At 39.1% G+C, this 19,065-nt stretch overlaps 1 protein-coding gene across 1 annotated transcript in view; it reads right to left on the reverse strand.

The window, feature by feature from the left end:
• Positions 1 to 13,481: 13,481 nt before the first annotated feature.
• The window catches only part of LUZP4 (leucine zipper protein 4), a 36,511-nt gene continuing 30,927 nt past the window's right edge, over positions 13,482 to 19,065 (reverse strand). Inside the window, exons 8-9 of the mRNA XM_087426418.1 lie at positions 14,957 to 15,077; positions 13,482 to 13,834 (exon numbers count right to left, since the gene is read on the reverse strand). Coding sequence (XP_087282544.1) covers positions 13,739 to 13,834; positions 14,957 to 15,077 — 217 coding nt within the window. The 3' untranslated portion in view covers positions 13,482 to 13,738. The remainder of the gene's footprint in view (positions 13,835 to 14,956; positions 15,078 to 19,065) is intronic.

A 19,065-nucleotide genomic window follows, 5' to 3' on the forward strand; every position in this document is an offset into this window, starting at 1 on the left:
CCGCTTGTCTGGCCATGCTGAGGCCGCGTCCCACATACAGCAACTAAGAAGGATGTGCAAAACTATGACATAAAACTATCTACTGGGGCTCTGGGGAGAAAAAGGGAAAAAAGGGAGGAGGATTGGCAATAGATGTTAGCTCAGGGTCGGTCTTCCTCAGTAAAAAGAGGAGGATTGGCATGGATGTTAGCTCAGGGCTGATCTTCCTCACACACACACACAAAAATAAATAAATAAAATATTGTCAAGCAGCTTGCTCAATGTCTTTCCCACTCTATGTCCTCTTTCCCAAAGCTTACCTCATCCCAAACACTAGTCATATCAAATGGCTGGTCAAAAACCTTCAAAAGGTTCTCATTTTTTGAAGTCAGTTTCATATTTCATTAATTTTTCTATGAACTTTATCAAAGTAAGTTCAAAGTAATATATGCACACAATAACAAATGAAGGCATGTGCAAGTATTTGTAATGAAAAGCAAGTCTCCCTTCCCATTCCCCAGTGCCACTCTCTAGAAGCAACTAATTTTAACAGTTTCTATTTGTATTTCCTGAATGGAACCAAAGCCAGTTTCAAACTACCTTGGATCACAACATTCATTATGCACTGGAGTAGAAGGGCTTACAAGCAACAGTTGCCAGCTATAGTGTTCTTCCTGTTTACATCTCTCTCTGGTCCCCCAAGATTGAGAATCCTTAAGGTTAAAGCTATGGTCCTCTATAATACCCAAAGATGAGCCCCATCTTAATTCTTAGGAGACAACAGTTGAACTAGGCCCTAGACTGTCTTATTTATTCTTAGATTCCGAGGACTTAGCACATAGTAAGTACTCAATAATTGTTTGTTGAGGATTTAATTAATTAATTAGTTAACCAGCAAAGATCTTAGGAAGCTAGTACAATATCACCTCACTAAATTATTTGCCTCAATTCCATGACTGCAGCACTGTTGGCAAACACTGGGAGTGACCAAGACAGTCTACTCATATATTATCATTCCTATGGCCCTAAGCAACTAGCCTGGAAGGAAAGACACAGAAACCTGTGCATGGAGGTAGGTCCTGACACTGACCTTGGCTCAATCCAGGAATCAATTAACAAGTAATAGCTGCCATAACAACACTCATTTATTATCTAATATAGTACCTATAGGATCTGGGATAAGCACCTGACGTGTTATTGAGTCCTATCTACAACTCTATGAGATACGTACTATTATTATCCCCATCACTGATGAGAAAACTAGATGCAGAGAGAGAATGCATCCTGACCAAGGTAATATAGTAGTGTAAAGTGATGGAGGGTGGCGGGTGGGTTCAAGTCTAGACAGTCTGACTCCAGAGCCTATGTTCTTTATGTTTTAAAAGCATATACATGGTTTAAAAGCACATACTATAGTGTCTTTCACATAGCAGATGCTAAATATATGTTAATTCTCTTCTGGTCTTACTGGGAACAGGAAATATTGGGACAACCATAAGTCAGGGAAGTAAAGAAAGGAAAGGAACTCAAACACTTAAATACAGAATCAGATCTTATTGAGGGGCAAACATGGAGTTAATACTATTATTCTTAATCACCTTCCCCACGTCCCACTCTCTTTAGCATCTCCCCTCCCCCCTTGAAAGCCATCCAGTTTGATCTTCAAGTCAATGCACTAGAGCTGGCTGCCTTCCTGCCAGGACTTCATCCAAAACTACACCCACACAAGCCATGTGTCTGCTCCCTCCTGTATCTTATTAAAGGCCATGTTGATGATCCAAACAGAATGGGAAAATTATGTTTGGGGAGAAGACTGTATGCCTGGATACACTTGGCTAGGGCAAAACTTGCCTGTCTGTAGAAGTTTTCTGAGGCTCCCTCCAATAAAAGAGCGAATTTTGCTTCCTATCCTCTCAGGGTATTATCTGTAATAAACTTGCATTTTGTTGCACTTTATACTCTCCAAAGAACTTTTGCAGATGTTATTGCATGTGATCCTCACAACAAACTTGTGAGCTAGGCAGAACGTTCATTCAGTAAGTATTTAAGGCATCCTACTATGTGCCAGGCCTTGTGCTAGGCCTTGCCTTAAGCATATGAATAAGGTTAACTCCTCCTCATCCTTCCAGTCTCAATACAAATGTCATCTTTTCAGAGAAGACTTTGCCCCCCCCGCCATGATATCCTGCTTGTATCCATCATAGACTTATCAAAATTTAATTAAAGATGTATTTGTTTATTGTCCAGCTTCCCTACTTGCACTGTAAGCTTCAAGAGAGTTGAGACTTTGTCATGTTCCCCACTGAATCCCCACACATGGCACAGTGGGGAAGAGTTCACAGTCTGATAAAGGGAAACAGACTAATAGACACTAATAAGCATAATAAGCTAGTGCTGATACCTTGGAAAAAGTCTGTTTAGAGCAGGGGCCTAACCACAGGAGGAACAAATTCTACTTCTATGTGTCAGAAAAAGCTTCCCTGATGGAGTTACACTTGAACTGAATGCTGAAACATGATCAGGGAACAAAGATGGATAAATGCTCCCCCAAAGAGAAAGCAACATAAACAGTAACTTGGAAGCATAAAACAGCATGCCACATAGGAACTGCGGGTATTTTGGTAATTTCTAAAGCATGTAAGAGTGAAGTGAAGAGTGTGAGTTGGTGAGAGATGAGCTTGAAGAAGTAAGCAAGAGCCAGGTTAGCAAGAGGAGCTTGAATGCTGTACTACCCAGTTTGAACTTTATTCTGCTCACAATAACAACAGCTACCATTAATTGACTACTTCCATTCACAATAATAATAGCTACTATTTATTGAGTACTAACTTTGAGCTGAGTACTTTACATGCATTTCCTTCTTTAAAAAAACTCTTTATTATGGAAAATTTCACACGTATGTAAAAGTAGAAAGAGTGATATAATGAACTTCCATGTACCCATTACTGAACTTCAACAATTATCAACTCATGCCAATTGTTCTGGTTATCTATTGCTGCATTAAAAAACCACCCTCCAAACTTAGTGGCATAAAATAACAATGATTTTATTATATCCCATGATTTGGGGGGCCAGGAATTTGGGCAGGGCAATTCTGCTCCTTATAGCACTGACTGAGGCCACTCAGTATTACTCTGCTGGTGGATGTGCTGGCCTAGGGGTCCAAGACAGCTTCGCTCCTATGTTTGGTGGCTTGATGGGAATGGCTGGAGGGCTCAGATGAGCTAGAATGTGGACTAGAGTACATAAATGTCGCCTCTCTGGCATGGCGGTCTCAGAGTAGTTAGACTTCTTGCTGGGTTCTCCCTGAGCAAGTGTCCCAAAAAAACTAGGTGGAAGTTTCATGACCTTTTCTGAAGCTTCATGACCTTAGAAGTCACACAGCATCACTTCTGCCACATTGGTTATAAGGGAGTTATGAGGCTTGCTAAGATTCAAGGGAAGTGGAATTTGATTCAATCTCTTAAATGTTGCCTCTGACAACCAATCTGCTTTCTGTTTCTATGCTTTTACCTATTCTGGATATTTCACATAAATGGAATCAAGTGACCTTTTGTGTCTGGCTTCTTTCATTTACCATAATGTTTTCAAGATTCATCCATCTTGTAGCATACATCAGGCCTTCATTCCTTTTTATGGCTGAATAATATCCCATTGTGTGGATATACCATGTACCACATTCATCAGTTGATGAACATTTGAGTGTTTTTTTCCACTTTTTGGTTATTATGAATAATGCTACTATGAACATTCTTGTATAATTTTTTTGTAACCTTTTGTGTCTGACTTCTTTCACTTAGCATAATGTTTTCAAGATTCAAGAAGTGTTTGTTCAGGGTCTCATCTTAAAGTGGGGAGGCGCCAAGGTCACACTGTAGAAGAGCATATGAGATGGGAAATACTATTGCAGCCATATTTGGAAAACACGATCTGCCACACCAATCGTGTTTCATCTATGCCCCCCTCTCTACCCTCCCCACTGCCATGAACTATTTGGAACTAAATCCTAAACATCACATTTTCATCTGTAAAAATTTCTGTATATAAGGACTCATTTAATCCTCACTTTGCCCCTATGAGCTTAGACATTTTTGTTGCCATTTTATGAAGAAATTGAAACCAAGAGAAGTTTGATTCATTTGTGAAGAATCACAAAACTAGTAGGTGGTTCAGGCAAGACTTGAACCTAATATGTTTGAATCTAGTGCCTATGTTCTTTCCCTATTGCTAGTTCATAATAGGGAGCCCTGAGGGATTTTAAATGGGGAAGTAATATAATCAGCTTGGCCTATAGAAAAGATCTTCCTAGTCACACGTAGAAGGTAGATTGGAAGGGGCCACAGTTGAGAAAGAGAAACCAGCTAAGAGGCTGTAATTAGTCTAGGCCACCGCTTCTCAAATTTCAATGTACTTATGAGTCATCTAAAGATCTTGTTAAAATGCAGATTCTGTTTTGGTAAATTTGGAGTGGAGCCTGAGATTTTGCATCTCTAGCAAGCTGCTATTTGGCCACAGAGCATATTTTAAGTAGCAAGGGCCTAGGCTAAGGATGATGAGAGCCTGAACTAGGAGAAAAGGGGGTAGCAGAGAAAAGAAGAATCTATAGGTATCAACAGGTATACCACCCCCATTTTCCAGTTGATTCATAGGGAGGGTTAAGTTAACTCAAAAAGTATATATCTAGTTAGCAACTAAAGCTATGACCAGAACCCAAATCTGCCGATTTCTCATCCTACTTATTTGGCCACCAAGGGAAGTCACACAGTACAGCTAAAAAGCAGTAGTGTTGCGAGTAAAATTAAACAATGAAAGTCTTTTACCAATGCATTACACACATAATTTTATTCACATTTGCTCTATCTCAAATTTGTCTCCCTTAAAATGGTGTATTTAACTATATTAAGTTAAAATACAGCAGCATTTTATGGTGTTTAGTTAAGAGGACTATGATAGGGCCGGTCCCGTGGCTTAGAGGTTAAGTGCGCGCGCTCCGCTGCTGGCGGCCAGAGGTCCGGATCCCAGGCACGCACCGATGCACCGCTTGTCCAGCCATGCTGAGGCCGTGTCCCACATACAGCAACTAGAAGGATGTGCAGCTATGAGATACAACTATCTACTGGGGCTTTGGGGAAGAAGTAAATATACAATAAAAAAAAAAGAGTACTATGATGTACAAGAGTTACGCTGCTGAGTCACTGGGCACTTCTATCCTGAGTTTGACTGAGGGAAGACTTTATAGATATAGAGGGGGTGAGATTTGACCTGGATCTCACAGGATGGGAAGGATCTAGACACAATGAAGGAATGAGGAAGGCATTTGCAGAGGTAGAATGGTGGGAATAAGATCCAGAGGCAGGAAAATACATAACGTGAACTGCATATATGAGTTACATGGTAAGCCTCTGCTCACTCTTCCCAAAAATTCAGTTATCACAAAAAGAGGAACCACAGGTGGACTTTTCTGTACCAGTTGTTTGGGAGAGAATTCCTATTGCAATAGAATGCCTACCATTCGGGGAAGTGAGAGGTGGAAGTAGGGTTGGGGATAGGATGTGAAGTGACACCAAAGAGATGAATATCATATCCATATATCCATCTGTCTATCTGAATGGGCATGTTTTTAATGAGTGACTATCTCACCCCTGGGAGAGGAAGGAGGCTCTCTAGCTATTCTGTTCAGACCCTGACCCCCCTCCCCATGACCAGAAAACATTCACAAATGCAAGGGCTCTATGTTTAACTATTTGAGGAACTGCCAGATTGTTTTCCAAAGTATCTGTACCATTTTACAATCCCACCAGCAATGTATGAGGGTTCCCATTTCTCCACACCCTCACCAACACTTGTTATTGTCTGTCTTTTTGATTATACCCATCTTTGTGGGTGTGAAGTCGTATCTCATTGTGGTTTGGGTTTGCATTTCCCTGATGGCTAACGATGCTGAATATCTTGTCATGTGCTTATTTCCAACTGGCTCTTGAGAGCTGATTATCAGCATCTCTTCCCAACTCTGGTAACATAGAGTTACCATATGACCCAGCAATTCTACTCCTAGGTACATACCCAAGAGAATTGAAAACATGTTCACACACCCAAAATTATACAGGAATGTCCATGGTAGCATTATTCATAATAACCAAAAAGTGGAAACCCCTAAAATGTCCACCAACTGATGAATAGATAAACAAAATGTGGTTGATATATGGTATAGCCATACAATGGAATATTATTCAGCCATAAAAAGGAATGAAGTACTGATATACACTACAAGATGGATGAATCTTGAAAACATTATGGTAAGTGAAAGAAGCCAGACACAAAAGGTCACATGATTCCATTTATATGAAATCTCCAGAATAGGTAAAGCCATAGAAACAGAAAGCAGATTGGTGGTTGACAGTGACTAGGGGAAAGGTGAATGGGAAGTAACTGCTTAATGGATATGAGGTTTTATCTTAGAGTGATGGAAATGTTTTGGAACTGGATGCACGTCATTAAATCGTTCAGTTTAAAATGGTTAATTTTATATTAAGTTCACCTCAAGGAAAAAAACACAGAGCCTGCTGAGGCTGGCTCCAGCATACCACTGCCTGAAGACTTTCTCCCTCCAAAGTCAGGAAGATCCCACTGTTCATGCCTTATGATAGCCACATACCACCACTGAGGCAATGAGTACAGAAATGACTAGCAACTTGAATGGGAAGAGGGTGAACCCCTGGAGAGCAAAAGTTCAATAATATCTCAAATGTATTATTCCATCACCTCTGTCTACCTTCCTACTCAATTTATTATTATCTTACTTAATTCTCACAACAACTTTATATATGGGGAAATTGAGGGCCAGAAATAACCTAACCAAGATCACACACAGCTAGGAACTGGCAGAGATGGGATTTAAACTTTGTTCTACCACAGCCTGTGCTCCTCCATTCAAACAGAAGCCTAGGGTAGCCGTGGGAGTGGTACACAGCCATGTTCCTTGGGTACCCCCAGGCCATGGGGAGACCTCTACGATGAGTATGGCTGCCTGCCAAAGACTTCAGTCCTGTTCCAGAACTGGTGGCCTTGGGGCCTTCTGAGGAACTGTAGGGCTGTGGGGACTGCCTAGCTGTCAGAAATAATCTGATCAGGACCATGGGGCTTGCTCTGATCTGAGGCTTCCTTTGGCATTTTTTTTTCAGAAAATTCAAAGAGGAATTTAAATATTTCGGGGTGTTGTAGGGAACTGAGATACATATTGCTTCCAGGGACCTAAAAGATTTATCTTTTCTAAAGACCTCACTTACCAGATGAAGAAACTGAAGCTTATAGAAGGGAACTGACTTGCCTAAGATCACACAGTTGGTTCAGTCAAGAACAAAGATGAGATGAGGAAGTCACTGGAAGAAGTTTGTCCTCATCCTCAACCTCTCCATTTTCCACTCTTCCCTTTCTTATGTTCCTTCCTAAGTTCTCTAATCAGGATGTGCTTTAATAAGAGACAGTCTAGTATATTTATTCAAACCAACGTATAATAAGGTATACCCTTTGTTTGTTTGTTTGTTTTTGGTGAGGAAGATTAGCCCTGAGCTAACATCTGTTGCCAATACTCCTCTTTTTGCTGAGGAAGATTGGTCCTGGGGTAACATCTGTGCCCATCTTCCTCTACTTTATACGTGGGACGCCTGCCACACCATAGCTTGATGAGTGGTGCACAGGTCTGTGCCCGGGATCCGAACCAGTGAACCCCAGGCTGCCGACACAGAGTGCACAAACTTAACCACTATGCCACTGGGCCAGCCCCAAGGTATACTCATTTTTTTTTTTAAACCCTTTATTATAGAATTTTCATGTATATTACTTATTTATAAATTATATATAATTATATTTTACTTATTTATTTGTTTGTTTGTTTATTGCGGGAATATTTTAAAGTAAGTCCTAGACAGCAAGGTATATATTCTTAAAGAAAAGCAGTATGATATAGCAAAACACAAACAAACATAAAGCTTGCACTGTGCTGAAGGTAGGGGGCCTAGGCTTGCTTTACTTAGATCTGCTACTAACTAGCTATATATGGTCATGGGAAAGTTGTTTAAGCCCTGTCTCAGACTTCTTTCCCTAAGAGAGAAAAAAACTAAAGTTTATGACTTTATAACATTAAAATTCTGTGACTATTCGGATTCCTCTAGGGATAACCAAATTTTAAAAGGAGACAAGTGTTTAACGTACCTCAGTCATCTGGCAAAGAAAAGTGGTTTTGGGGAGCATTAGTTAGAGCTGTGGGGAAGGGAGAGTAATTGTTCAGAGGTCTTAAAAGTTACTCTTTGAAGGCAGCTGCCACAGAAGGCTGGCCTTGAGTACGACTACCAAGTGTGGCTCTGGGAAACACAAAATTATGCCATCATTCCTCTTTACCACTGGACTTTCAAGATTAGTTGTTTAAATAGCCTGAAGATCACCTGTCTGAATTAAACTGGGAAATTGTGCTGTATGGATAAAATGTTCTCCAGCTTCAAATGAACGTCTATTTTCAGAAGTATCCAAACACTTCACAACTTGTTTAACCATAAGGGTTTCTTCCTCCATTCCTCCTTCTCTCCCTCCCCTTTCCCTCCTTTCCTTCCTTCCTTCCCCGCTCTTTCCCTTCCCCTTCCTCCTCTCCTCTTCCCCCTCCCTCCCCCTCCCTTCCTTCCTCTCTTCCTTCCTTCCTTCCCTCTCTCTCTTTCTTTCTTTTAATGGGGTTTGCAGGTTAGTGAAAGGCTATATTTTAGAAGTTGAATGCTGCCATCTGCTGGTTGAGGGGCAGCACTCAGCTGGAGCAAGGAAAGATTTCTGCCAGACCCACAGCAAAAAACAAAGGAAAAAAACCACACAACTAAACGCACCAGATATACAAACCAAAAAGCAACTTAAACACCTTTAGGACTTATTATTTTACCCAAGAACGCATTTATTTTTTTCTGATATAAGTAAAATGTTATTATTTCAGAAAATTTGTAAAATCTGGAAAAGTGGATACGGGAAAACACCAATTTACTATTGATCCCAAATTCTAACATATGATGGGGCATCTTTCCCAACCTTTGTTTAATGCATTTTTTAAAATACTCATATTTTCATTCAAAATGTAATTTTTTTCATGACTCTGACTTTCATTCAACAAATATTTTTATTAACACCTTCTATATACCAGGTACTTTGTTAGGCACTGGAGATAAAACAGTGAGAAAAAAATTCAAGGAAGTCCCTGCTTTGTCTCTTGTGTTTACATTCAAGGGTAGGGGTGACAGTAAACAAATGAAGATACAATTAAACTTTAGATAACGATAAGTACTGTGAAGAAAAAGAAAGCATGATAAGGGGACAAAGTGACTGTAGTGCTATTTTGGATAGGGTGGTCATGGAAGGTCCCTCTGAGGTGGTGGAAGAAGTGACATTTGAGCAGAAGCCAGAATGACCAGAGGGAGGAAGCCACACAAATGTGTGGGGCTAAAGTCTTCTAAGGGTAAAAGTGTTCTAGGCTGATGGAAAAGCAAGTGCAAATGTTCTGAGGCAGGAGCAAATGCTCTGAGGCAGGAGCATGCCTACTGTGTTAGAGGCACGACAAGGAAGCTAGTGAGGCTGGAAAGGGGTGTGGAAGAAGAAAACAGGAAGGAAATAAGATAAGAGAGCATAGCCAGGGATCAAATAACAAAGAGGCCAAATCAGGTACAGACAACTGTTTAGTGTTTTCCCCCATTTAAACCCATTTAACATAAAAGAGCCGCAGCTTGAAGGATGGGTAGGATCCACAGCAAAGGAGCAAAAGAACATCGCAGAAAGAGACGACAATATTGAAGCAAAGACATGAATGCTATAGAGGCTAAGAGTATGGGCTCTGTAGAAATAAAACCACACACATATAGACAGCTAATCTTCAACAAAGGAGCTAAGAACATACAATGGAGAAAGGAAAGTCTCTTCAGTAAATGGTGTTGGGAAAACTGGACAGCCACATGCAAAAGAATGAAAGTAGACGATTATCTTACACCATACACAAAAATTAACTCAAAATGGATTAAAGACTTGAAGGTAAGATGTGAAACCATAAAACTCCTAGAAGAAAATATAGGCAGTACACTCTTTGACATAGGTCTTAGAAGGATCTTTTCGAATACCATAACTACTTGGGCAAGGGAAACAAAAGAAAAAATAAACAAATGGGACTTCATTAGACTAAAGAACTTCTGCAAGGCAAAGGAAACGATGAACAAAACAAAAAGACAACCCACCAACTGGGAGAAAATATTTGCAAATCATATATCAGACAAGGAGTTAATCTCCATAACATATAAAGAACTCATACAACTCAGCAACCAAAACACAACCAACCTGATCAAAAAATGGGTAGAGGACATGAACAGACATTTTTCTGAAGAAGATATACGGATGGCCAACAGGCATATGGAAAGATGTTTAACATCACTAATCATCAGGGAAATGCAAATCAAAACTACACTAAGATGTCACCTTACCCCCATTAGAATGGCTATAATTACCAGGACAAAAAACAACAAATATTGGAGAGGAAGTGGAGAAAAGGGAACCCTCATACAGTGTTGGTGGGAATGCAAACTGGTGCAGCCTCTATGGAAAACAGTATAGACATTTCTCAAAAAATTAAAAATAGAAATACCATATGACTCAGCTATTCCACTACTCGGTATTTATCCAAAGAACTTGAAATCAACAATTCAAAGAGACTTATGCACCCCTATGTTCATTGTAGCATTATTCACAATAGCCAAGACATGGAAGCAACCCAAGTGCCCATCAATGGATGAATGGATAAAGAAGATGTGGTATGTATATACAATGGAATACTACTCAGCCATAAAAAAGACAAAATTGTCCCACTTGCAACAACATGGATGGCACTTGAGGGTATTATGTTAAGTGAGACAAGCCAGACAGAAAGACAAAGACCATATGATTTCACTCATATGTGGAAGGTAAACAAATACATGGAGAAAGAGAACAGATTAGTGGTTACCAGAGGGGAAGGGGGTTGGGGAGTGGGCATAAGGGGTAAAGGGGCACATATATATGGTGACTGACAAATAATAATGCACAACTGAAATTTCACAATGTTATAAACTATTAAGACACCAATAAAAAAAAATTAGGAGATTAAAAAAGAGTATGGGCTCTGCAATTTGAGAGATCTGGGTTCAAATGCCAACTCTGCCATTTCTAGTTGTATCATGATCTCCTTCCCAATCAACAACAGACTGTAATCAGTTGGTACATGCCAGACTCTATCTCTAGGAAATCTAAGATCAGATGAGGGTGGTTGCATTGATAGAGTGCTGCAAATGCAGCCAAGCAGAGGGTCCTCCCACCATCCACTATTATATGCTGGATAGAGTATTAGAGTGGAAATGCAGTAGAGGGGAGAGGGAAGATGTTTGACGCGTAAAAAGTAAGAAGCAGATGGGGCTGGCCCAGTGGCGTAGTGATTAAGATCATGCGCTCCGCTTTGGCAGCCCAGGGTTCCCAGGTCCGGATCCCAGACACAGACCTACACACCTCTCATCAAGCCATGCTGTGGTGGTGTCCCACATACAAAATAGAGGAAGATTGCCACAGATGTTAGCTCAAGACTAATCTTCCTCAGCAAAAAGAGGAAGATTGGCAACGGATGTTAGCTCAGGGACAATCTTCCTCACCAAAAAAAAAAAAAAACAAAGCAGAAAGGCTGAAACAGATAAAGAGAAGGAGACGGTGGTAGGCTCTATAATCTTACCTGGTCTTGAGTAGGAATTTTACTTACCACTAAGGAGTAGTATACTGTATAATCTCAAACTTGAGCATGCATCACACAGATGGCTGGGACCCACAACCAGAGTTTCTGATTCAGTAGGTCTGGGGTTTGGCTTGAGAATTTGCAGGTTCCCAGGTGATGTTGATGATGCTGGTTTGAGAACCTCACTTTGAAAATTAACGCTATGATTGATGCCAAATTAGGCAAAATAGAAAATTCAGTCAGCCTGTTTCTTTGTTCATGTACTGACAAATTGGCTACAGTGTTTATCTCTTGGCATTGACCAAATTGGCTGTTCATGCTCCTGTACTTTTAATGTGATTCAAGGGAGAGAGGGAAAGAGTTGTGAGTTATATGGCTGCTGCTTAATATAGAAAAGAGACCATTTGGAGCTTGGAAAATACTGCTAGATTCATTGACTTATGCTGTTTCTTTTTACCCATTATTATCCATCAGCAAGCAAGACATTGAAAACAGTATATCTAGCCCATACTCTCTGTTGATGAGGATATGAGAAAACAAGCTTTTTCATATTCTGTACATATTCTGTACAGCAGTTTATCAACACGTGTAACATTCTAAATAAGCACTATTTTATCTAGCAAGTCTACTTCTAGAAAATGATCATATGGAATGAATCGGAGATGTACTGCAAAGATACAGGTACGTGGATGCTCGTCACAAGTTTAATTTACAAAAATTCAAATTACAATAGCCTAAATGTCTAGCAATGGGGAACTGGATAAATACTGTGGAAAGCTTTGCTATGGAAGAAATCTTACTGTCAAGAAAATAAATATAAAGTAGATATTATAGCTGTTATGTGTGTGATTTAGCATTTTGTATTTTCTAAAATTTCTTCAATAAACATATATTGTTTTTGAGATCAGAAGAAACAGTCTATCTCCAAATCACTTGATACAAATTACATTACAAAGCTTCATGGACATTGTCATTCTCTATATTCAAAATTAGGACTTTGCAGCAAAGCTACAGCAAAGTATACAGACCTTAAGCTAAACTGATGATTGTTTTGCTTTTCAACACTATGTTATTAGTAAGACAGTCTTTACCATCTGTTAATTTGGATTACAAAGCAATAGCACAAATGAACCAGACTAGAATCCAACTTTTCCTAAATTTCTATACTGTGTTTCATTTTCCTTGCACAAACAACTATTAAATGTGAGGACAGAACTTATTAAATTAGGCTAAAAACCACCAGCCTTATATGGAAGTACCAAATAAGTATAAATCAATATTTTCAGTGTACTATAACAACAGACTTAGCTGGACACAGTTGAGTTCCAAATTACACTTTAAAAATGTCTGTTTCAAGATCATTATTACTTTAGACCCCAAGTATCAATGGACAGGAAAAAAGTCACATTTATATTTAAACTTTATTAACGTAATATGTTCACAGAAAATGACAGAACAGTTTAAAATTCTTTTAAATTCATGTCAAAAATAAAAGCATAAATTCCTAAAAAAATGTAAAAGCTTGGATACAAATTTAGCATTTTAATAATCAAAGAGTAGATGCAATCTTACTGACTGACTTTTGAGGCACAGAATACTTAGTCATAAAAGATACTTATCAATTACCTCTCTCTACTGACAAAATAGAGTCTACTTAGGATTTCATATGTGGGTTCTAGAGCTCAAGGAACATCTTAAACCAGAGAAACAGATTCTCTAATGTTGAAAAGACATGTAATTCTGAAAACATAGCTGTTTTCCTAAAATCTCTTATTTTAAGTCACCTTCCCTCTTGCTCGCCTTTCTGTTCTTTTATGCAAACAAAGCTAAACATTTTTTTCTTTTATGTAAACACTTAGTTTTGACAGATTACTCACATCAAAGCTTACATAAGGAAAAATATATTAACGAAAGCAGTAAAAAGTTAAATATTGAAATATATATATGCTCTTGAATAAAACTCACTACAATACCCCTGTTAACAGCAAACCTTTAAGACCAAACTCTTTGGTCTCCAGAATTGACAATTGATCCCAGTCTTTTCTTCATTTTCAGCCTAGAGAATCTCTCATTGAGTGAAAGCTTAGTCTGTGAAGGAGAGAAAAGCTATGACTTCGAGGGGTTAACAATCTTACAAAATACTCATGAAACTTGATTACCAAAGGTAGACAGGGGATGGTTGGAGAAGACTGAGTAACAGGAGGAAGTCTGAGTTTGAAGAAACTGCACAGAGCTCTTCTCTGTGATCCTAGAAGCATGAAGTAGTTTGCCTGATCTATGGTATACCACTGAGGCCACCTGTTGGTTCTTACAGGCTAAATAGTGGCATCAAAGGGTTTTAATTGAAGAGGCGGGAAAGAAAGTAGACTATTACCCACAGAGTAAGTGGGTAAGCTTCCACAGTGGGGTGAGGGTCAGGTTTACTTCTATGGAGTGGAGATTATGCTTCAACTATGCTAACTTCCAATTGGTGCTATTAGTCTACAACCAGCTGGAACACCTCAAAGATCTCCCAAGGCATAACTTCCAGTTTCGTTCTTACATAGACTGCCACTGAGCCTAAGTTTCTTTATCCATCTTCAAAAAATACCCTTTTCAACACCACCCCAAAACTTAAATCAGAAACCAGATTGATACTGCTCTGAGGCACAGGTGGTCTATATCCATCATTATATATTGCCTATTTTCCACTTATATGTCAAATACTTTTATGCAGAACACAATTAATCAAAATATGGATGGAATAGGGTGCTCCGGTTAATTTAACCTGTTGCTATCTGAAGGTTGGCAGATAATTCTTTCAGTTTCAACCCCTGCTGTGAACATCTTTAAAAATACATTAGTGTATTTTTTTTTTTTGGCTTTAGTACATTGTCTGGTAAACACAGCTGTCTTCTTGGCAAGCGAGAACCATATTGAGCCTTAAGGCCACCACAGATGTAAACATATAGTAGATTGAATTAAATCCATGTTTAACTCAAGTTCATTTAAAAGATAAGTAATTAAGGTCGCCTTATTTTCTTGACCTTTGTGTCTTTCACAAAAGTGAAATACAGGGAAGAAATTTCCTGTGTATTAAGGTCTCCAAATAAGCTCTGGTTAACCACATTTTTTCCTATACGTAAAAGATACACTTGTATATACCTAAAATAGACATGAATTCTTTAACATCTCATGAACAAGCTTATTGTACAATTCTATTACATTTACCTGATTACCCATTGCTTGAAAGTTGTATTTCAGGTGTATTCCTCTGGGCTGGCACAGAGAACTCTTGGTTGTAGTATGTTTAGTCGTTAGGTGTAAAGCTTTAACCCCACATCTCATATATCTGTCAATTAAGCATAATATTCAATAAAAATATATTTGACAACCACTAATTAGATGAACATTGGGCCATTCAATTTAACCTCTTGAGGTCTCATTTCCACCAACTATAAAATGGAGAAGATATATTCAAGATTCTTCTTCAATGCAATCCCAATCAGAATCCCAATGACATTCTTCACAGAAATAGAAAAAAGAATACTAAAATTTATATAGGGCAACAAAAGACCCCGAATAGCTAAAGAAATACTAAGAAAAAAGAACAAAGCAGGAGGCATCACAATCCCTGACTTCAAAACATACTACAAAGCAATAGTAATCAAAACAGCATGGTACTGGTACAAAAACAGACACACAGATCAATGGAACAGAATTGAAAGCCCAGAAATAAAACCACACATATACGGACAGCTAATTTTTGACAAAGGTGCTAAGAACATACAATGGAGAAAGGAAAGTCTCTTCAATAAATGGTCCTGGGAAAACTGGACAGCCACATGCAAAAGAATGAAAGTGGACCATCTGCTATCACCATTCACAAAAATTAACTCAAAATGGATCAAAGACCTGAAGGTGAGACCTGAAACTATAAAACTCATAGAAGAAAATATAGGCAACACACTATTTGACGTTGGTTATAAAGGAATCTTTTCAGATGACATGCCTACCCAGACTAGGGAAACTAAAGAAAAAATAAACAAGTGGGACTTTATCACATTAAAGAGCTTCTATAAGACAAACGAAACCAGAATCAAGATGAACAGACAACCCACCAGCTGGGAGAGAATACTTGCAAAACATACATCTGACAAGGGGTTGATCTCCATAATATGTAAAGAACTCACACAATTGAACAACAAAAAAACAAACAACCCGATCAAACAATGGGCAGAGGACATGAACAGACACTTCTCCAAAGAAGATATACAGATGGCCAATAGGCACATGAAAAGATGTTCAACATCACTAATCATCAGGGAAATGCAAATCAAAACAACACTAAGATAGCACTTCACGCCCGTTAGAATGGCTATAATCACCAAGACAAAAAATAACAAGTGTTGGAGAGGATGTGGAGAAACAGGAACCCTCGTACACAGCTGGTGGGAATGCAAACTGATACAGCCTCTATGGAAAACGGTATGGAGATTCCTCAAAGCCTTAAAAATAGAGATGCTCTATGACCCAGCCATCCCATTACTGGGAATCTATCCAACGAACCTGAAATCAACCATCCAAAGAGGCTTATGCACCCCTATGTTCATTGCAGCATTATTCACCATAGCCAAGAAGTGGAAGCAACCTAAGTGTCCCTCGACTGATGATTGGATTAGGAAAATGTGGTGTATATATACAATGGACTACTACTCAGCCATAAAAAAAGACAAAATCGCCCCATTTGCAACAACATGGATGGGTCTGGAGCGTATTATGTTAAGTGAAATAAGCCAGAAAGAGAAAGACAAACACTGTATGATCTCACTCATATGTGGAATATAAACCAACACATGGACAGAGAAAACTGTACTGTGGTTACTAGGGGCAGTGGGGGTGGGCACAAGGGGTGAAGGGAGTCATATATATGGTGATGGACAAACAAAAATGTACAACCCAAAATTTCACAATGTTAGAAACCATTAAAACATCAATAAAAAAAAATAAAATAAAATAAATGAACCTTCAAGGTTCCTTTTAGTATTAAGATTCCAAGTACTGAATCTGGGAGTGTTTGTATAGCATTCAAGAGGATCACATGCATGCATTAATCTAGCCTTTTTTATACTGTCACTTCAAAGCCATTAGATGAGTTTCTTTACTGTTTAAATGCCAAAGCAGGTTTGCTATTATCTAAATATAGTCATGTCTATAAGCATTTTGGAACAAAAGTAGCCAGAGCCTCCAGATAAAGAGAAAACAAATTAGTAGTTGCTCAGGGCTGGGAGAGAGGGAGGAAGGGAGTGGACGGGGAGTGACCAGTAATGGGTATAAAGAGTCTTTTGGGGATAATGAAAATGTTCTAAAATTAGATTATATAGTAATAGTGACACAACTCTGTTAATATACTAATAGCCATTGAATTGTATATACTAATAGCCATTGAATTGTATACTTTAAATGGGTGAACTTTATAGTATGAAAATTATATTTCAATTAAGTTGTTACAAAAAAAAAGAGCACATGGATACAAAGGAATTAATACAAAAAGCACCCTGGCTATCCAAAATTTTCATTCTGCCATGTTGCAGGGATATCCTCTATATAGGGCCTCCTGAATGGCTGCTAGTGGGTCTGGTTCTTGCTTTGTCTTACTGTAATCACTCTTCATGTAAATAACAGTACAGAAGATTTTTAAAAAAATGGATGGCTATGGGCCGGCCCAGTAGTGTAGCAGTTAAGTTTGCATGCTCAGCTTCGGCAGCCCGGGGTTCGCAGGTTCGGATCCCGGGCGTAGGCCGATGTACTGCTTGTCAAGCCATGCTGTGATGGCGTCCCATATAAAGTAGAGGAAGATGGGCACAGATGTTAGCCTAGGGCCAATTTTTGTTGGTAAAAAGAGGAGGATTGGCAACGGATGTTAGGTCAGGGCTAATCTTCCTCACACACACACACAAAAATGGATGGCTAAATAATTCAAGGGAAAATGTTCACCACATGTAGTGTCTTAGTCCATTCAGGCTGCTATAACAAAATATCACAGACTGCGTGGCTTATGAACAGCAGAAATTTATTTCTCACAGTTCTAGAGGCTGGGAAGTCCATGATCAGGGTGCTGGCCTGGTTGGGTTCTGATGAATGCCCTCTTCTGACTGCAGATTGCCAACTTCTAGCTGGGTCCTCATGTGGTGGAAGGGGTAAGGGAGCTCTGTGGGGTCTCTTTTATAAAGGCACTATAATTCCTTTGGCTCCACCCTTATGACCTAGTCACCTCCCAAAGGTCCTACCTCATAACAGCATCACATCCAGCAATAGGATTTCAACGTATGAATTTTGGGGGGACACAAACATTCAGACCATACCATGTGGTCACACTTTATCAGAGGTAGAGAACGACAAAAGCCCAAATGCTGTGTGGTTATCTTAACATTTTGTCAGTTAAGTTGCTGTAGTCAGTGGTTTTAAATGTCAGGTATTTTTTCACTGTTTTTTTTTTCCCTGATTATAAATATTGTTCCTACTAGGACCCAACTGGATGAAAAACAGTGTTTAATTTGGAAAAAAGAAAGCGAGTGCTCTGAGTAATTAAATAAATATTGGTTTCCTAATTAACTTTTAGTCATAATTTCTCTTGCCCTTCTTTATTTTCTTTCATATCATAGAACATATACATGTCTTTTGGTTTATTGAACACAATATATTACATTCTTAATTTTAAAATCAGATAAGTGTAACATTCTAGATGTGGTAGTCAGAATTCTAAAAATGGCCCCCAAAGAGTTCCCTCAAGACTGTGAATATGATGAGATATCATACCCATGAATATATTACCTTACCTGGCAAAAGACACTTTGTAGATACAATTAAAGTTACTAATCAATTGACTTTAAAATAGGCAGATTATCCTGGATTATCTGGGTTGGCCTAATCTAATCACATAATTAAAGCAAAAGAAGGGGCAAAAGAGGAAGTCAGAATGATTTAAAGAGTGAGAAGGACATGACTTGCCACTGCTGCTTTGAAGATGGAGTGGGCCATGTGAGAGGGAACTCAGGCTGCCTCTAGAAGTAGAGGGGCCCCTGGCTGACAGCTGGCAAGGCAACAGGAACCTCATTCCCACAGTCTCAAGGAACTGAACTTCCCTAACAACTAAAATGAACTTGGAAGCAGATTCTTCCCCAGAGCCTCCAGATAAGATTGCAGCCCAGGCCCAGCACCTCGATTTCAGCTCCATAAGACCCTAGGTAGAGAATCAGCCAAGCACACCTGGACATCTAGACTACAGAACTATGAGATAATAAATGGGTGCTGTTTTAAACTGCTGTTTGTGGTAGTTC

Source organism: Ceratotherium simum, chromosome X (assembly GCF_057802395.1).
Source record: "Ceratotherium simum simum isolate JZ-2026a chromosome X, ASM5780239v1, whole genome shotgun sequence".
NCBI lineage: Eukaryota > Metazoa > Chordata > Mammalia > Perissodactyla > Rhinocerotidae > Ceratotherium > Ceratotherium simum.